The following is a 20,358-nucleotide window of genomic DNA, read 5'->3' as shown; positions in this document are numbered from 1 at the left end:
AAGTGAAAATTGAATGTTATGGTCTAGCACTGACCAATGGCAGCTTCTCAGAGCTGCAGCTAAATGACAACTGACACGAAAGGCCATGGGCAGCCATAACCTATTAGGAGTAAGTGAAAGTGAAGTCGAAGTTAGCATATGTAAGAAATGGAAAGGGAGCAGAGACAACTTGTAAGTCAAGGATGCTGCCAAAGGTTAACGCTGCTGATTCAGAACTTTTCTAATGGCAAAGACCATAGAAGCAGTACTGACTCAGCAGGAGAAAATTACCATCTGGTTACTCACATGCATGGTGTATTTGGATCACTCCTAATACTATCTGTTACAAGGCCAGCTTGTTTCAGATGTCAAAGGGAGAAACAGAAATGAATGAGGACTTGAAAGGTGAGAAGTAGAAGGGAACTCAAATTATCTACCTGTGAAAAGGATGAAAAGGTAAATATTAAGACATCACAAGATGTAAGAGATTTGAGGGCATTTTCCTGTTCCAAATGTGTTTCTCTGGACAAATTGTAAATTCCCCTGTCATTAGAGATACTACTGCACTAGTGAAAAATTCTGAGCTTGAGAAGCTTTCAAAAAGTAAGTGCATGTGTATTGGTTATCTAGTGAGTGGAACCAGCTGTGGAGCATGGCAGGCATGCAGCTGTGAATAGCTCCAACAGCTGTGCCTAATCAAAGTCCTTACCATTCCTGGTGAGTTATTCTTCTGGGTACTGTGGTAATGGTGTAGCAAGAATGCTTTATTAGAAATGTGTTAATATGAATCAACCTTACCAATTTTATTTACATTTTATTAATTTTATTAACAATTTTATTAAAAATGAAGGTCATTGGACATTGGGTGGTAAGGGAATACTAGCTTCAAAACTGCCCAGACCTTGAGGAAACTTAACTCTTGGTTGGTTCATACATGTACGGTCATGACTATATTGAACTCACCAGCTGCAGGTCTGTGCCATAAATCACCCCTGGAGCTTTTCATGATAATAAAATTGACACTTTAAATGTGGACTTTTTAACCACTCGATATTGATGTAGTCATGTTTTAGTGTTGATTCATATTTATATCATTCAGAATAGACAATTCAGAAAAACAAACAAAAAACCTGAAAGTACATGTTCTCTATTAATGGAAGTTACGAAATATTTTACCAAGTTTCCTTTGTAATGAAAACAATAGAAAACAATGTATTTTTCAGCATGTTGCAATATGACTAGCACTGCTGTATGAAATCCTCATGCTTACAGATCCTGTTGATGTTTTTCAAGTAAGATATAGGATGTTACAATTTTAGGAAGGATATTACATCCTTTTTCTACATCCTAAAGAGATATGTTGTTTAATAATTCTTTTTACAGAACTTTGATAGAAATTATTGTCATTGCAGAGCTTTTTCCCAGATCATATGTTATCTTTTCCAAATGAGACCAATGCAGCTATAAGTCACTCTGGGATATTACAGGTATGTAACCTTTGAAAGATGATGAGCCAATAAAGCGTGGAATTCCCAATTGTCTGTATTTGTGTGAGCACAGCACTTTGTCACTGTCACATCTGTTGGTAGATTTTGTGTAACTCAAAATGTTTAATTTCTTATGAAATATGGAGTATCCCTTCTAGTCAGTTACTACGTGACTACTGTTAGAAAATCGCACATTCAAAAAGTGCAAAAATGGCCAAAAAGGCAGTAAAAGTGGTTAATGCCTGTATCAAGTATTTCAGGTGAAACTGTTTCCTTAAAAAGTGCAGCACTGAATTAATTAGCCCATACTTAGCAGCAGCACAACAGTAGAATACTGAGGAACTGGTAATGTGATAGAAATAGATATAAAAAGAGTTAAATTGTTGAACTTAATGAGTAGAAAATTTAGACTGACTAGTATGATTTGTTAGCATGAAGGCTACTGTAGCCTTCCAAAAAAAAATGGTAGGTCACTCAGTGTTAGTCATCTTTTAAGTGGACACAAGATTTTAATTTACAGTGGGAATAATTTCACAGAATGACCATATCAGGGATCATCATCTTACTTCTCAAAGAGGGGAAAAATGAGTAATAAAGGTGGAAACATACACATCACTCTTGTTTGCTTGTCACTAGGAAATTTAATTAATAGAAGAACTTTCACTGGTCTTAAGACAACAACCCGATGTGTGAGTTTTTGGGGATAAAGAATGATTGGGAAGGCAACATAATAACACAAGATATTTTAAGGTAGAACTAAAAGTAATATGGAAATTAAAAAATATATTTTTTTCTGTATTCATATAATAAATTCTACCTTAACATTCACCAGAAAATGAAAGACATTAAATAACTAAATTTCAAAGTGTTCTTCCATATCAAGTAGTTATATCCTTATTGATACATTATAAGAGGGGATGCTAGTCAGGATCTTACGATTACCCTCAAATGTTTGTTTAAAAAAAAGAAAAAAAAGGTTCCAAATTAAGTGTAACTGACACATAATGGTTTCTATGTATCATTTTTAGAAACCTAAATCATTTTTTTTCCTAGCTTCAAAACATGCTTTTAGCAGAGATTATGCAGCTTAATGCAAGCATTTAATTTAGTCATCAAATGTTGTCCCCTTTGTTGTTAAAACTTAATTTATTTTGCTAGCAAACACTCTGATAGTTTAAGTATTTATTTATTTTTTTTAATGAAACTGTTTGCCATACATGTATACCCTTGCATAGATTCTCCTTTTGTCGTGGGAATAGAATATAAGATACGGGGAACACGGGGAAAGCTTCTGGGTCAGATTAAGAATAATTCAAAATATATAATGTTAAATCCAGTTTTCTTAGCTTGGAAAAAATGTTATGAAATCTACTTTGTTGCTATTTGATGTTCTATTGTCTGTTTGATTGTATTTGGTATAATAAAACTTAGTGGACACAAAGTATGGAATACCCTCTTGGATTCTGCAGCTGCCACACACGTTTCAGCAGAAACTATTCAGTAGATTGTTTACAGTGTGTTGCTGTTTCCTTGGAAACTTTCATTAAGACAAGTTAATGGGCTTGCGTTATTATTTGTGATGTGCTTGGTCAGGTATCAAGAGAAACATTAATTTTAACAACTCAATGCTTACAAATGATTAAAAAATCACTTCTGATACTTTTATAGCTTTTTGTGGATTGACCTGTAAGCAAGTAAAATGTTTTTCAAGTATGCTTTTCTTGACTTTCAATGAAAGTGCAAAAGTATTTCTGCCTGATGACTTTAAATCAGAGCATCTAAGTAGTCTTAAAAACAAGCAAAAAGTTTATCTGTCCTTTCTGTTTCGCATGTGTAAGTAAAATTACAAGGTCTGAAATATGCCAAATATTTATGTATACCAAAGACAGGGATTTAATCTTTGCCATGACAATCTTTAACTTAACAAGATACTTTTTTTTTTTTTTTTTTTACGCTGATTGGAGTGTGAATATTCTGAGACACAACATTCTATGCACATGTCTAGTAGTAGTCAGTATGGATCATTTGAAACTTGCTTTAGGTTATTTTTGCAAATTGGATGCCTTAAAAAATACACAGTAGCATATAGATTTTAATCTGAGGTCTTTCTCATAGCAATAAAATGACCTATTATTTATAAATATATTTATATTTTTTGTGAAAAAGTAACTCATAGGTGGGTAACAAATTCCTCACTTAGTTTAATGAGATGTGAAACTTGCTGGATGTAATTTAAAGTGAGGCTTGTGACTTGTTTAAAATGTGGCCTGTTTATTGGAGTAACTTTTATTTTGGATGAATTGATATATGCTTTAGCTCCTTTTATGTTCTTATTTAAGATGGTATTCCCAATGAATAGACTGCAAAACATCGTGCTAACAGGACTGACTCATTCTGAGTTAGCAGGTAAACTCCTCACTGGAGTCAAAGAATTTCTTCTACAATTACTGTAAAGGATTATTTTTTTTTCTTAGGTTTCTTCCATTTTCTTTTTGTCTGAAAATAACATTTCTTCAATTTTGGAGTTTTTTTAATGTCTAATTTGGATCAGTTTTTTTTTTCCACTATGCAGGTTGTCAATCACTTTAAATGCAACAATGACATCCTCAGTTTAGACAATAGACGTTACTTGGGCTGTTATACCTTTTTTTTTTTCTGGTTTTACTGTAAGAAATTCCATGCCATCTTGGTTGTTCAATAGACGTGATCAACACAGTTCTGTAGGTAAACTTGAAGTTCAGAGTTCAAATCTTGTGTTCACCACTTTGGCTTCTTTCTAACACCTTTTTAAGTATAATCTGAGTACATTAGAAAATTTTAGATAGCACCTGTCCAAGCCATCTTCCATAGCAATGAAAAAAAAAAAACACCCTTTCACCTAATGTAGAATATATTAGAGAAATTAACATTAGTATTTCCTGAACAAATATAAAGCATAAATGTTGTATATGGAAAGGTAAAAACAGAACAAGATTATGAAGGCAAATGCTCAGAATTTGGGAAAACATGGGATTACTGATATAATCTTTCCTTTTTTCCCTTTCCTCTTATTCCTTTCTTCATTGCCATCTTCTCCTCCTTACTCCATACTCTTAATTGTTCCCATTTCTTGTCTTCGTAGATTTAAGACTGAGTCATCAAACTCAAACTTAATTCACAAAGTCTTAGGAAAACAACAGATTCCCTAATTTAAATCTCAAAATTGTGTGTACCTGCTCAAGAAACATTCACCTCAAAAAATGTTGTCGTTTTCCCCCTGTATAGCTGTTCCTTCACTTAAAATGTTGAAGGCATTACGAATGCCTTCAGCACCTGAAAACAGACAAATAAGTTGTGTAGCTTTCAATCTTTATTTTGTTCAAGTGACATCTAGTATTTCTGAATCTTTTACTATTCATCTGAGAATGTGGAATGTCCTTTCTCTTCCATTTTTTTCTTGTTGACTCCCCTTCCTCAAAAAAAAAAATAATTTTTGTTGTTGTTCAAGTTGGTTTTAAGTTGGTTGACTTTACAGAAAATCATATCATAATCTGGTTCTTGTTGCTGTCATATATTAATGTCTGAAAGACATGGTGACATTTGATAGACCCTACATATCAAGTTGTATATTTCACTGCATGAGGGTGCAAACATATTTCTGCATACTGTGTGATCAGTAATCACTGTCTGCATCATATCATCATTTAACTCTCCACAGTTCTTCCACCTGTATGAAGCACTTTTCTTATTTTTGTCCTATTTTGATTGCCTTTTCTCTGCATAAACAGGGATCTTTTTCCCCCATACTAAACTTCAATCTTGCACATACTTCCATTAAAAGAAAAATCAAAAATTTACTTTTCTACTCTATTTAGTTTTATATATTTATTAAAGACATTCACTTTGCAGATCTTTTTACTGCTTATTCTTTGGAATATTTAATAGTTTTGACTTTACAAATACAAAATATTGTATTTTCTCTCACAGTCCTCAGTTGTCTTAGAAGGGAAAAGATTTTTCTAGGATTGCTTTTTTTCCTACAGTCATTGCTACTTTAGTTGAATTGATAGTGTGGATACAACAGTGGCTGTTGAAGCTGAGCTTTGTATTGTTCCTTCACTTTGGCCTGCTGAGTAAGAAAAGAAATGTGTTTTTCATGATTGTGCTTCTGGTTGGAAGGTCTTAGGGAGTCCTGGGGAAGAGCTTGTGCAGGCTAGGAGCCAGGCACTCATTTCATTTTTGGCAGAGAGAATACAGCCTAAAGAGATGCTTTTTGGGTTTTACATACATCAACTGTCTTAGATTATCCCAAATTTCCATTTGACTTTGGTTTTGCTGTAAAAGTACTTTTCAGTGCAGGCTGTATATTCACCATCAGTGAACCTGTTAATATGTGGCAAATGGGAAGATCGTCAGGAACAGCTACCAGGACCTGTCTGCTTCATTGTGGCTGAAATAGCTTGAACTGCATTTGTACGTGGTACAAATGGTGTACAGGTACATGGTATACCTGGTCTTACTGTAACTTACTATTCAGGTAATAGCACTAAATAGCACTAAAGCTCTCTTAATGCATTCTTAGTTGTGGGCTAGATTTTCTGTGTGCTCCCCTGTCAAATGAAACCTGTCTTCATTACTGCATTGGTAACAGCTGAATTTAATCAACCTGGGACAGTCTACATGTGGTGCTGTCATGCAGCAACTGCAAGGTAGGAAAACAATAAAAGTGAAAGTAACCTTGTTTATCTTGGTTGGACTCCATTATTTAGTGTCTAAAGACGTTGGTATACTTCCAAAATCACATTCACTTCATCATTTTGCTGCAGTCCGGTGCCAGCCAGTCTGCCTCTTGCCTGGGAATCTGTTGCTTCATGTCCTCAGCTCAGATGTTCTGGAAGTGGCAGCAGAGAGGAGGAAAACAAAGCAATGAAAACTGCAGAAATCAGCAAGAAAACCCCTTCTTCCCTACCATATATGAGCCTAGATAGTTTTTAAGGTACTGCAGGCCAGTCTGGGGCAAGGTTCTTTGAAGAGGTTAGTAGTAACTTAGATTCTTTTGCATGCATGGAAATTAAAGAATTCTAGGTTAGTATGTTTAGATATGAGTCATAGTTCTGGGTAGTTTTCTTCAAAGAAGAGGAATAGAAATGAATATGTTATATAGACATAGAATGCAGTTAACACAGTTGGCAGATTTTAGTAGGTACTTTTGCAGTCCTCTAAAACTGTACTTGGTCTTAGCAAGACAACAGCTGTGTTGCACTCTGATAAATTCTGGTTGAAATGGCTAAAGCAAAGAGAATTGCATTAGTTAGCTCCTCTCAGTGCATCAGTTAATTTCATTGTCTATCTATATCATTCTGCCTTTCCTATGGTTTGGGGGTAGAGGGGGTGCAAACTTATTTTTTTGGTTCTGGAGGCAAAATGGCTGATCATTCTGAGACTTTAAAGGCCTTTTTCCTTGCTCCTAATGCAGCTTTATTCAGATAAACACGCTCTACCTTATGACCTTGAGCACAGGCAGCAAATACTTGGTGGCTGGCCCAGCCTCTCTGCTCCACTGAACTGAAGCACCCACTTAAGTACTACTTTAGGTCCTGAGACCTTTGTTCCCTCCTCTTTTGAAAATTGCAATATTCTCCAGACCTGTGTGATTTTGTGATTTAGATTTTGTGATTTGTTTGATTGAATTTTAATTCAGATCCGTTCCTTTTTCTGGTTTGTAATGGGCAGAGGAAGGCGAGATGACATTTTTTATTTTTTCCTTCTGTTGGTAGCATTGATTTGCAGTTTTATAAAAATAGGGTCTGAGGCATGGGATCAGAAATTCTTACACTGTTTTTGTTGCTGAAGTCAACATATTGCATAACTAATGCTCTCATTTCAAACCATATGTTTCATATAAATATGTAACTTGCCTTGCATACCTTGGAGTTATGTAATGTTCTGTATGCCTTAAAACAGAGGTATTCTAATGGGATTAGATGCAATAACTGAACTACTGTGATATAGTGAATTTAGGGGTATATTCCCCTTAGTCTTGTCTGAATATCTTAATGAAACAGAAAAGTGGTTTCAGATAAAAAGAAAAATGCGTGTCTGATATATTTTTTCAGATGTTCCTAAGCTCCAGCACATATCCTGAGATTCATGGTTATTTGCATGCAAAGGAACAGGGGAAAAAATCATGGAAAAAATTGTTCTTTCTTTTGAGAAGATCCGGTCTTTATTTTTCCACTAAAGGTACATCTAAGGTAAGGCAAAACAAACAAACAACAACAATAAAGAAGAGGGAGAGAATTATAAAGTTAGAACAAATATATACATATTTATTATTTGCTGTAATATTAGCTGAAATTTGAATTTTATCTTACAGTGACAAGGGAAAAGAATTTCCATTTATAGTAGATAAAATATATAGAGAGATAGAGATATAAAATTGGGAAAGCCTTGTATGTGGAAAAACTAGCTGTTTTTTTGCCTGTTAACTTTTCCTTCAGTCTGGTTCACATTTTTTTTTCAATTGGTTAACAGGGTATCTTTTAAAATTTGTTAAAATTTTGAAATATATGCTCTGAAAGATGGGCACAATGCTTCAATATGTAAATTATACAAGAGCATATGTATAAAAGGATTATATTGGAAGATTTTTAGAGTTCTTGAAGTCTGTCACTGTTTTTCATTTTGCTAGTTCAAATTTTTGTCAGTATTTAACCTGACTGTGTTAAACAGGGTACATTAGAGATAAGACACCTTTTATGTAAACCACGTAAACACATGCTTTTCATTCTTTTGAGTTTTCTGTTAGATGCCAGAGTACTCATTGAGATGCTTTTTCATTCTTCAACATATATATATATTTTTCTTCCTTGACCTAATTCATTGCGGAGGATGGAGATAATGGTTAGAAATACTACTGGACAGTAATTATTACAGTGTTTTTATTTTATTTTATTTTATTTTATTTTATTTTATTTTATTTTATTTTATTTTATTTTATTCAAATTCTGAAAGTATATTTTATTTTGATGCTTGAAAACTATACTGCACTCAAAATTTCTGACTACTACTTTTACTGTATCTTGAATGTAACGGATGTTTTCCCAGAAATCATATCACTTGTACTTTTTTTCCCCCCCCTCTCTCTGGAAGAGTGAACTCTGCCTAGTTTATAAGGTGTTTTTCCTCTGCATGAGGAAGTGAATTTTGCATTGCCTCTTTCTAGATTTCTTGAGACAATTTCACAGTTAAAACTGAGATATGACTGTATTTTGGGTTAGAATAACTAGTACGCTACTCTGAGTTTCTTATCTGGAGAGGCTAGCTAAAAATAGTCTAACTGTATTACATTGCTCTTCTTTTTAGGAGCCAAGGCATCTGCAGTTTTTCTGTGAATTCAGCAATAGTGATATGTACATGTCTTTGACAGGCAAAAAGATTTCTGGAGCACCAACAAACTATGGATTCTGCTTTAAGGTACAAGCTTATCATTCTGATACATATTAAAGCAAGCCACAGTTTTTAGGTAAGCTTAAGTTTCTTTAAGGTTTTTGAAAACAATGTTCAGCTGTCTGTTATAAAATAGGAGAATTAGTGGCTTTTATTTCAACAGGTATTATCTTCAAGATATGCATTAATGCTAAAAAAAATGTGCTGTGGCCTTCTAGCCTAACAAATCAGGAGGAACCAGAGACCTGAAACAGCTCTGTGCAGATGATGAGCAAAGTAGGACCTGTTGGATGACAGCAATTAGGTTGCTTAAGGTAATTTTTCTGTGTGGAGTTAACTTATTGCTTAAGTTTACTATGTGAAATTCTGATCTCTTGATTTAGAGAAGTAACATAATTCCAGGTTCCCATAAAATAGCAGTATCAATTTTGTACAACGAAAGCTGAACATCCATCCTAACAGGGACAGACTAAATTGCTGGAATCATTTTAGGGGATGGGATGATGTCTCAATGGAGTCCTGCAAACATTTAAATTTAAGATTAAGCATGTGTAACCTGGCTGAATTTTGTGAGACTGTTGGTGATGTTGAACAAAACTACAAGAATACACAAGATGGGAACTTTAAAAATATTTTTAAAAAGTGTCTGTGACAAAACAATGTTAGTCAGTGTATTAAATAGTGAGAATTTAATGCAGAGTATACATTTAGGAAGGCAACAGCAATGACATTGTTGTGTGTTTCCTTATCCTACCAGCATTTGTCCCTGCTTTTTAATGATTAAGAAAAAAATAAAAACAAAGGCAAGTAAGAAAGGTTTATTGACTTAGGTCTATAGTTTAAAATGCTAACCATCTTATTTTCTGGTTTTAGTATGGGATGCAGCTGTATCAGAATTACATGCAACCATATCAAGGTAGAAGTGGCTGCAGCCCTTTGAATATAACACCCATGGTATGTCCCACAGTAGCTCCATGAATAAATACTTTGTTTCTGCCATCATGCTATTTTTAAGTGACTTCTGTCAGTTACACTACTGACCTGATCCTGCAAATCTTTGTACGTGTGAATGCTTGCTGAAATCTTTAGGGACCTCAGGACAGGCTAGAGAGCTAGTTAATTAATTTACTTAATACAAAATGAGTAGTTTAGACCAATTTAAGAGACTTTTTCCCCTTTGTCAAATCTTCAGTATTTTGGGAGTTTACTGGCTTATTATCACTGTCAAAGAGAATGTAAAAAAGGATTTAAAAAGTGAAGGAGACATAAATGCATTAAAAAAGAAGAAAAGTGTTTAAGGTCACACATGCTGTAAAGGATGAATACAGAAGCTTTAACAAATCCTTTTCAGTATACAGTGTTTTTTTTTTTTTTCCCCTCAAAAGTGTTTTAATACTTATTTTGGATTTCATCTGATGTAGTACTGAATGGACTTTAGAGGAACACCATAACTTGGCAGAAGTTTAGGTTTAGGAGGAACAGCACCCTATATTGGATGCTGTGTCCATCTCCTTAGTCAGATAGTTGGGGATCAGGTTGTCCTTTTCTTTAATATATCTTATATTTATATATCCCATATATCTATATATATGTGTATATATACATACATATACACACATATATATATATATATATATATATATACACACACATATATATATCCCAGTTCTTTGAATCATTTAATTTCAGCTTTTTTTTGTGTGTGAGTGATTTATATTACTATATCACTTCGTGTTTTTCATTGGCTAAACTGGGTGAAAACTGCTTGTTTCCAGAACTTGTGATGATGATTTTATGGTGTTTGAGCATTTATGGTAGTTCTTGATGTTAAAGCACCTAAGATATACATTTGTCATTATGGATATTCACAAAAATGCTGTTTTATGATATTGCTAATAAGCATGCTTTCAAAATTGCACTTAATATACTGACCATGTTTTTACTGTCTGTAATAAGAAGCTAACGATAGCCAGCTGCTGCCTTTATAATGGGTCTGGGAGCTATTATTGATTCTCTCTCCTCTTACACTGCTGCATGCATATAGCTCATGTAAATTCTAATGCAGGCGGAATCTATAACTGGTATTAAGCCTGGTACATTTTTTGTACTTGTGTATAACTGGTGAATTAAACTCAGGAATTAAGTGCTTAAGCTAATGTATGCACTTCTTAGAGGAATCACTTTCATTTCTGAATAATTCACAACCAAGTCATCTGCAAGGAGTTCCTGCACTCTCCTAGAGAAACACCATTTCTCTTTCTTTACCCTTCTCTGTTACTTTTGCAAAGTTCTTTACAGGTTACAGTTACTCAGGTGCACTTTAGACTACAGTGTCAACAGTTACAATGCACTATGATTCCATTTTAAGTTATATTCATGCTAGAAGAATCTGCTTGTAACTAAACAGGAGCTAAACAGGTTTTGGACTGAGTAGTTTTGTTAACTCTACAGAACTCTGTGCCTCCTATGTTCTAGATGTTACTTGCACTTACAGAACACTAGAGTGTTCTTTTAATTATTTGATCTACCAGTGCCAGTGAACGTTTGAGACATGACAGTTGGTATTAAACTTGGTTTTATAAATTTGGGTTTCTGGCAACTGTTTTGAGCTTTATGACTGTTTTGTCAAGCTTGAAATGCTTTTTCTTTTGTTTTTACAAAGTCAATTTTTACTATGAGGAAAAAAGACAAACTTTTTTTTTTTTTAAAGTATTAGATTCCATAACTGTTAAGTCTGTGCTCATTCTGTGATAGTTAAGAGCTTGAAGGGAAGTAAAAGTAAGATAAAACTTAATCTCCATAGAAATGGCTTTTTTCCAGTGGTTAAATCTGGTAAACTTTGGGCAAAACTTTATATATAAGATGCATGAATTTATGCCATAGCAAAATAATTCAAATCTTCGTTTATAAGATGATTATGCATAATAATTTTGCATTTTCTTTTTTTCTGGTACTTGGACAACTTTCTAAAAGTATCCTAGCTTGTCCTAACTTATCCTAAACATGCAAAAGGATAGTTATAGTTACAAGTATAAATAGAATTTATGATAAAGTGATGTATTTGTTGTCCATCACAGTAATGCAAAGACATGATTTGTCCTGCCAAACTGTAAAATTGAGTTTTATAGTAGAATACAGGAGTTACAAATGTTCCCTAGGGTGTAATGAGTTTGGCTGTGATGGGAAATGCTGCAGATATTTGAAACACCATTTTTAAAATGTTTTCTCAGAAATTCATTCTTAAAACACAGATCTTAAAAACAAAACAATAAACAAAAGCAAACAAAAAACTCAACCACTAAATGTATTTTTCTTTGTTGCAGAGAAGTATTTCAGAAAATTCTTTAGTAGCAATGGATTTCTCAGGACACAGAAGCAGAATTATAGAAAATCCAATGGAAGTCCTTTCAGTTGCAGTTGAAGAAGGATTAGCATGGCGGGTATAAGCATTTTATCAGAGTACATTTTTTTTTTTTTGATTTTAACAAAAAAGATTTGAAATAATCTTTACTTTTCTCTCACACAGAGGAGAGGGTGTCTGCGACTCAACTCACATGGTAGTCCTATTGCCATGTCTAACATGGGTACGTGTGAGTTAATTCAGTACAGAAAAATGCAATAGTTGGTTGTTTCAATAAATTCAATATGTTTTTTAAAGATCTTTATTTCTACAGCTATACACAGATCTCAGTCTTGGTTTCATCATAAAATCTCTAGAGATGAAGCTCAGAGACTTATTTTGCAGCACGGACTTGTAGATGGGTAAGCTAATTCTTTACATAACTCTTCAGAGACACATTTCTAGTCAACAACTGCTATTTTCATGTACTTTTTATTGCGGGGGGAGACAGAGGAAGAAAGATTTTGCACTTATCTAATAGAAATAAAATGTCTTTTATATAGGGCTATCTGGGGATCAGTTGGTTTCTATTTTATGTCTTCTGGAAGCAATAAAATGGTGATCTAACACTTTGATTCTGTCACTGACAGATTACTTGTGTCCACTCAGAGCCAAGCACTTGAGCTCTGTATTTGCACAATATTCTCTGTGAACTGTCAATTTTGGCACCAGTGTTTTTTGTGTCTCTTATTAGTGATGAAAGAATGAAGGAAACCATAAAAACATTGCCTAACCTTATTCCAACATGAACTATGCAGGGATAACCATTGGAAAAAAAAAAGCTTTTACTTGTGAAATGAGTAAGAATTGTACTATCCCTTAATGGTAAACAATAAATACTAGGGTAAGACTATTCATGTTTATTTTTCTGTCATTTAAATATCAATTCAAATAAAAATGACCAGGTATGTATTTAATGTTCAAATCTTATTTTTCATTTCTGTTTTTTTGTCCCTAATGCTGTATTAAATGTACACATGGGCCTTTTTTATTCAGTGACTTATTCCATGAAACTTGTGCATTTCTCTCAGTCTGTTTCCAGTTAGGTACCTGTAGCCAGGTAACTGGTTAAATTCCTTCAGTTTTAGATTAAGCGTACTTTAATACTGTTTTCTACATCTGTGGAAAGGGTTCTAGAAAACAAAGAAAAAAGACGGGAAGGAAGGGAAGACAAAGATAACCATACTCAGCAAGGACGGACATTTGGACTTTTTTATTTTTTAAATTTCAGGGGTATTGTTTTTAAGCCTGGGCAATCACCCTGAAAATGTTCTGTACTGTGCATTCATTTTTGCATTTGTTCCAAGAGAGAGATGGGACATGGGGATGATCTACATGTATGTATGAGCAGTATGTCATTCTTGGACTTGATGAATCTTTCAGTGTATGTCAGTGGCTACATAGATATTGTTAAATGAAGCCAAGTAGACCTGGGGAATAAGCAGCAATAGCATTTGAGATGAGAAAGTGAATATCATGCTAGGTATTAAGAAATATTTGCTTAATATAGTGTTGTTTATGGTATATTCTTGGATCTATTCACAGATACACATGGTGATCTTGGTGAGGATGATGCTCTTGAGTGGATTGTTTAGAATTGATTAGAACATGAGCAATCGTATGTTGGCATACTCCTGAGATACAATGAAGACACAAATACATTACATCTTGTGACAAATGCTTTGCTCTTTAAAAGAAAAGAAAGGGCTGAAAGAATGAATTAGCACCATAAATACAGAAGTTTTTCATGGGAGTAATAAGATTTTAGTTTCTGCTGGGGAAAAAAAAAAACAGGCTGAGCTTTTTAAGGTGTTTTAGAGATAGAAAAATGATCCCAAGCAGGGCAATCTCTTGTATGTATGACAGCAGGTGATAGGGCCTCTGTAATACCATATGTACCAACAAATGCACTGTTCTTGATGGCTTATGGAAGGTGAAGGGACTTACATAAAGGAATAAAGAATCTGCAGAATTCCTAGTAGTAGAATAACTTAATGACAGAATTACAGACAACAACTATCTTTCAGGGTGTGCTACGAAGGAATAATATTTTCAGATCTACTGTTCAGATGTAGAAGAAACATGCTTAAAGGCATTTGTGTAGCAACATTGCAGATTTCGTACTTCACCCTCCTATGTTTGAAGACTTTTCAGTGATAAGTGGTTGACAGGATTGGAAACTAATTGATACTCAACAGATGAATTGGATAATAACATTACCAAAAGGGTCGTGACAAAATTCAATTGGTTGTTCAGAGAATTTCTTATATGTTTATGAAGGAACAGGTTTTTTTGAATCATCCAGCATGTCTAAAAAGCTCTCTTCCAACCAATACTCCTAAGATTCTATGAAGTACAGTCCTTTCTTTGTAATAAAATGATGTTTTAAAAGGTTCTTCGATGGCTAAAGTAGTTCTGTTAGGATAGAGTTAGGAAAGAGTAAATAAAGATCTTTTTTATGTGAAGGAGAAGAAATGTTGCTCATCTCTCCTGGCCAAACAAACAATAAAAAAGTAGGAAAGTAGGCTTCAAAAGAAATGATAAATGGGAACATAAATCCTAATTGACATACATTTTCTTTTCTATGCTATGTCATTACTTTGTGTATTGCTTAATGTGGATCACCATACCATATTTGGGTTTAGAGAACTCATTTTGTATATTGGGAAAGTGTCACATTCTTATACTGTCTTTTTTTTTTTTTTTTTTCCTGAATTAAAAAAAGACCAGGTCTTAATGACAAACTTAAAAAAAAGATTTAAGTTCATGCAAGGGATGACTACTCTGAAAAAATTAAGTCCTGGAAAGGGGGGAGAGGCCACTAGGTGGTGAGAGAGAGCTGATTAGGAGAGTCTGAGTGTATTGGGAACTATTTTCCTTATTTTCCTAGCCATATGCGGGGCTGACAATTATCCATCTTTTAAAACTGAATTAGTATCAGAATTCAGAATTAACATAAATGTTTTTTTGATAGAAATACGAATGATTATGGACTCCAAATTTCTTAATTCCAGGTATTTTCTTACTTCTGTTGTAAAAATAAAACTCTTAAAATTTTGAGGATGAAATGAATACCCAGTAGTTTGGATCTTTGTTGTTAGTTTGTGAAAATTCGCTGAAAGACTTTGTTGTCTTTTCTTTTTTTTTTTTCTCTCCCCCCCCCAAAAAAAAAAAATCCTTGATTTTCATACAGTTGTTGAGTTCTTGTGCTCTCATTCCTGGTAGATGGTTGGACAAAAGAGGAGACTAGCACTCACTTGGTTGACACCTGCAAGTCTACTTTGCCCATTTGTTTTTACTCCTGAAAGAGGAGAATTCTTGCCAATGACTGTCCCTCCATTTCCCTTTTGTGATACATTTAACTATACCTGTTCCAGACCTGCATAGTACAAACAGTTCAGTCTCTCCACTACAAAGCTGTGAATCAGGTACTTCCCTTTGTCCTCGAAATTGTTCTTCTCTGCCAGTAGTCCAAACTCAGTGATTCAATGAAATAGTATTCATTCTTCATCTGCATCAGATGATCGTACCAGGATTATGGCAAAACTATGTCTATAATCTGGTTGGAATCAGTGAACTACTTGCAGTGACGGTGCTGGCCATTGACAGTGTTATCAGTAACTACGCTGTAATATATAGACTGTAGTTCTGTCTCCGTGAGAATTTTATCAGTGTGCAGATTTGAGTGTACGTTTACGAATATGGGCCAAATGTGGAAAGTATTCTGGTATGCCTTGCATTACCTTTTCTGTAAACTTCCTGTTGAACATCCTTTCAAGTTTTCCCTATAAAACTTGTGATTTAGGTGACTGTCAGAGTCCAAGGAAAAATTTTCTTCAAAGCACAAACTTTGAGAGTGCTTTTCTGTCTGAAGAGATGTATTGTAATTCTATGCAGTGTAAAACTAACGCCTACAGTGTCATTCATTCTGAAAATGCATATTTTTCACATAATAGACAAGGTGAAGAAGAATTTAAGAAAAGTATTTCAAGTGACACATTTTCAAAGAAATAATGATTAAAAGCATAATTTTTGTAATTAAGATTATCTCTGCTTCTCACAATACTTACTGTTTTAAATGTACAACAGTTTTAACTGGGTATTTCCAAAGCTTTCCAGAGTGACCTTAACGTGAAAATTTTCAATCTCTTTTAGGGTATTCTTGGTCCGTGATAGCCAAAGTAACCCCAAGACATTTGTATTGTCATTGAGTCATGGATTAAAAATAAAGCATTTTCAAATTGTACCCGTAAGTAAAATTTTCAATATACTGTTGTAAGCCAATACAGTCAAATAATTGTTATAGTTTGTAGTTGTTTTTTCTTCTTTTTTTTTCCCTGCTATACAGATGATAATAAACATAATACCTGATACCTGTATCGCTATGTTGCTATGAATCATAAATATTCTAAAGTTGAACATTTTTGAGCTTTGCTGTTTGATTTATTATAAAGCTTGACTAGTACTATGTAATCCTATGTTTTTGTTTACCTATAAATCGCCTTGAATAAATGCACAAATCTGTTGGAACTGGAATAGAAGCAACCATGATGGCATGAAAATTGTGTTTTAATGAAAGTTATATTGTCCTTTCTTTTTAGTCATCAGCTTAGGTGGACTGCCCATGACCTCTGCGTGTGCGTATCGCTGAATCATCTGTTTAAAAGTTTCTCACTTTTATTTTGGGTCAAACACTTCTGTTTTCCTCTTTTCATGATTTATGCTGTTGTGGTATATTCATGTCCTTGCCTTCTTCAGGGGGATGTTTGTAACAAAAAACTGATATGTTTATTTAATTCAGTTACATTCAGGCAAGCTGAAATTTCCTAAATTGAAGTCATATTTTCATCAGTTTTCCTTGATGATATAATCCAATTCTACTGTCAGAATGGCTGGCTTTCCCAATACTTTCCACTCCCTCCAGAGGAGGTTTATACAGTTTTCTTTACAGATTTCTTCTGTTGAGGAAAGAAAGGGTTTAACATTATCTGTTTTAGCCACAGATGCTTGAGAGTAGAGAATACCTATAGCTTTTTCTTCTTCCTTGATGAGAACCTTTCTTCCAAACCAAATAATACTTGAGCCTCTGTTTATTCCTACTGAAGTATCTGGGAGATTCTGCTGTTTCTCAGGAGAAATGTATGTAGTCGATTCACAGAATTTCTTTATTCCTTATCTAGGGCTTTAAAACAAACAAAACAAAAACAAAACTTTCCTGTAGAATAAGACTGAAACATTTTTGCATTATTTGTAATGTGAAAATGAGGGAATCAATGTCAGGTAAAAGAATTGTCCAGGATTTTTGCTTCATTAATTACAAGCATTGCAAGAGCCCTTCATCCAGAAGTGACAGCTATGCCCTAGTTCCTTTGTGAGTGTCAGCATATATTCAGTGATCAGAATCCCAGGTTTAAGATCTCTGTGTTTCTGTTGACTGTGGTCGCTTCTTGTATTTACTTTAGGATAGCTGTTGTATGGTTTAGAAACCTTTCCGAACTCTGTACAAATAGTGTATGACTCTGCTTCATTAGGATGTTATGTAAGTCTCAAATTCAAGAGACCACTTTTTCTTATCAGGAAACAGACCCTTTTTTCTTTAAGAGCAGATGTGGCAGGAAGCTGCACTTGTCTTCAGTTTGCTATGGACCTGTATGATTCTTCTCTTCACTTAAAAAAAAAAAAATGATCTGGTCAATTCTAGTGTTCTTTTGCAGGTGCAAGCAGTGCATTTGAGGAATTAATTATACATGTGCCTGCTAAAACTTTGCTCTCCTGATGTAGGACCTGTGGAGAAATGGGGAATCTGTTTTGACAGTCTACAGATCGTATCTCAGAGCTGAGGTCTGAAAGACCTGTATCACTTTAATGTAAAAATTGTCTGATTTGAAGGAAAATTTGATTGTTCTTGTAAAGCAATTTATCCCATGCTAGTTATTGGGGGGGGTAGGGGATAGCGGGGGGGAGGCCGGAAATCTGCAACGAGTACAACTTAATCCAGAGAGAGAGAATGTGAGTACGGAAACTGTTATTTCTCCATATATATGCATGTTTCAATTCCTTTTTGTAAAGTAACTTCCAGTAGCCTTCAATTCCTTATCCCCTTATGCCATGTCCAGTATGCTGACTTACTGCTTGCTTGGTTTTTAATTAAACAATACTCTTTAAGGAGTTCAGAAAAATATTTTTGAGGAGAAAAAAGTTATGCTTCCAATTGCTGATGATTTTCTAAATGAAGAATTCTAAGAACTGAGACTTTTTTTTTGTGCTACTGCAGTAAGTTTGTAGCATATTAGTTGGAGATCAAGGTTACCTTCTGGAACTTGAGATCTTACTGTTCTTCCAAAACCTTGCCTTTTTCCCTCCATGGGGAAGGAAAGATAAACTTTCCCTCTCAATGTTAATAAAGAAATAGAACTTCAGATTTTTTTAACAAGTAGAAAAATGCAGTCTCTCAATGATTTTTCCCCCTTATATTTAGTTTACTTCAAGTTGAAAATGTCCCCAGCAGGGTGTACACCCTGCTAGATCGTTTCACCTACATTAATACATGTGTCGTGTTAACACTGGTAACGTACAACAAGTATTGGAGGTAGGTAGCAGGGAACTGAGTTTTAAAAGCTGGAAAGAAAATCTTTGGGAAACACTTGAGATCCCATACTGTGAAAATTAGAGAACTTGATATCTTAAATTTATTCTTCAACAGAAGAGGAAACGCATTGAGAACAGTATGTAGTAGCAATGCAATACAGATTGTGCAAGACCTAATGTTCAGTAATCTAGAACAGGTTGTTTTTCAAGGTATATTTTGGCATTTCTTCTTTTTCTCCTGTATCTATTCTAGCACGTGCATTTGGAGCAGCAGCAGTTCCTTCTCCTACACAACATATTACTACATCTAGCATGTTACTTTTGTGATAGACAGTTTCATCCAGTACACCAATGCACTAGTGTGTAGCCACATTGCACCTTAAAAAATAAGTGATATAAAATGTAGAAGTTATGCAGAATAGTGAATTGAGCAAAAGGTGAAACCTATGAGTAAGTTGCAGCTTGTTTGTTGTCATTTTGTAAAAGCTCCATATTTATATTAACTCTAGCTATCATTCCAGAGCAAAGTCATAAAATAAAGGAGTATTCTGTTACTTACTAAACTATTACTTCCTTTTAGGCATGTATCTGTCTTAGAGAGAAAGATAAAGAATACATGATTTTTGTTCTTTATTTTTGATCTTTTTATGTTTGATCTTATTTTCCCTTCTCTCCGTAGTCATAGGATTATCAATACCTTGTTCTCCATGAAGATTTCTCAAACAAGTATTCTAATCATGAAGAAATACCATATCAAAAGAGGATTTGATGTTATTTTGTTTTTCCATTTTTACAGTTGGAAGATGATGGAAAGCTATTTTATACCCTTGATGATGGTCAGACCAGATTTACTGATCTCATCCAGCTAGTGGAATTCTACCAACTTAATAAAGGAGTACTGCCTTGCAAGTTAAAACACTATTGCGCACGAATTGCTCTTTAACCAAAGCATCTGTTCTTTCATCAAAGGCAGAGGAAGATACTAGAATACTTTTTTCCCTCAAGGCAATTTCTATAGTAAGAAGTGAAAAAGCATTACATTGTAAAGATTCTAAGTTTTAGTTACCAAATTAAAAAAAAAATAAAAACCTGTATAGGTAAGAATTTTGCATTGTGATTGTCAAAGCAAAATAACTATGTTTTAAAAAACGTTATTTCATATGTAATTCTTTAGTGTTGCCTGGACTCTTCTTCTTTTTTTTCCCAACTGAAAACAATTTTTAAAAAAAATATTGTGCAACTTCTACAAAAATATAACTGATTGTTCTTGGGTTTAAAATGAAATTTGTCTTTCAAATGTTTCTCGTAATTTCTGTTCATCACATGGAAGAATTATATTTACTGTGGTAAGGAGAGGCTGAACTGCACATTTTATTTGTAAATAAAATGAATAAATATTTTGCACTATATTTTTGAATGCTACTTTGAGGATAATCATACAAAAAGTGAAAAATCATTAAAGCTGCTTGTAACTGA

The 20,358-nt window shown here is 34.1% G+C and overlaps 1 protein-coding gene across 7 annotated transcripts in view; it reads left to right on the top strand.

Moving 5' to 3' along the window:
• Positions 1 to 20,358, top strand: part of GRB14 (growth factor receptor bound protein 14) — a 63,033-nt gene extending 42,675 nt beyond the window's left edge. For 6 of the 7 annotated variants that reach the window (XM_072040901.1, XM_038182374.2, XM_038182376.2 and 3 more), the window contains 10 exons: positions 1,392 to 1,466; positions 7,562 to 7,699; positions 8,811 to 8,921; positions 9,113 to 9,208; positions 9,768 to 9,848; positions 12,218 to 12,334; positions 12,421 to 12,478; positions 12,569 to 12,656; positions 16,450 to 16,543; positions 19,679 to 20,358. In XM_072040901.1, coding sequence (XP_071897002.1) covers positions 1,392 to 1,466; positions 7,562 to 7,699; positions 8,811 to 8,921; positions 9,113 to 9,208; positions 9,768 to 9,848; positions 12,218 to 12,334; positions 12,421 to 12,478; positions 12,569 to 12,656; positions 16,450 to 16,543; positions 19,679 to 19,825 — 1,005 coding nt within the window. In that variant the 3' untranslated portion in view covers positions 19,826 to 20,358. The remainder of the gene's footprint in view (positions 1 to 1,391; positions 1,467 to 7,561; positions 7,700 to 8,810; positions 8,922 to 9,112; positions 9,209 to 9,767; positions 9,849 to 12,217; positions 12,335 to 12,420; positions 12,479 to 12,568; positions 12,657 to 16,449; positions 16,544 to 19,678) is intronic. The other variant, XM_038182375.2, reaches the window with a different exon arrangement.

Source organism: Anas platyrhynchos, chromosome 7 (genome assembly GCF_047663525.1).
Source record: "Anas platyrhynchos isolate ZD024472 breed Pekin duck chromosome 7, IASCAAS_PekinDuck_T2T, whole genome shotgun sequence".
Taxonomy (NCBI): Eukaryota; Metazoa; Chordata; class Aves; order Anseriformes; family Anatidae; genus Anas; species Anas platyrhynchos.
Note: the sequence above shows the minus strand (reverse complement) of the source record. Positions and strands in the feature narration are given on the sequence as shown.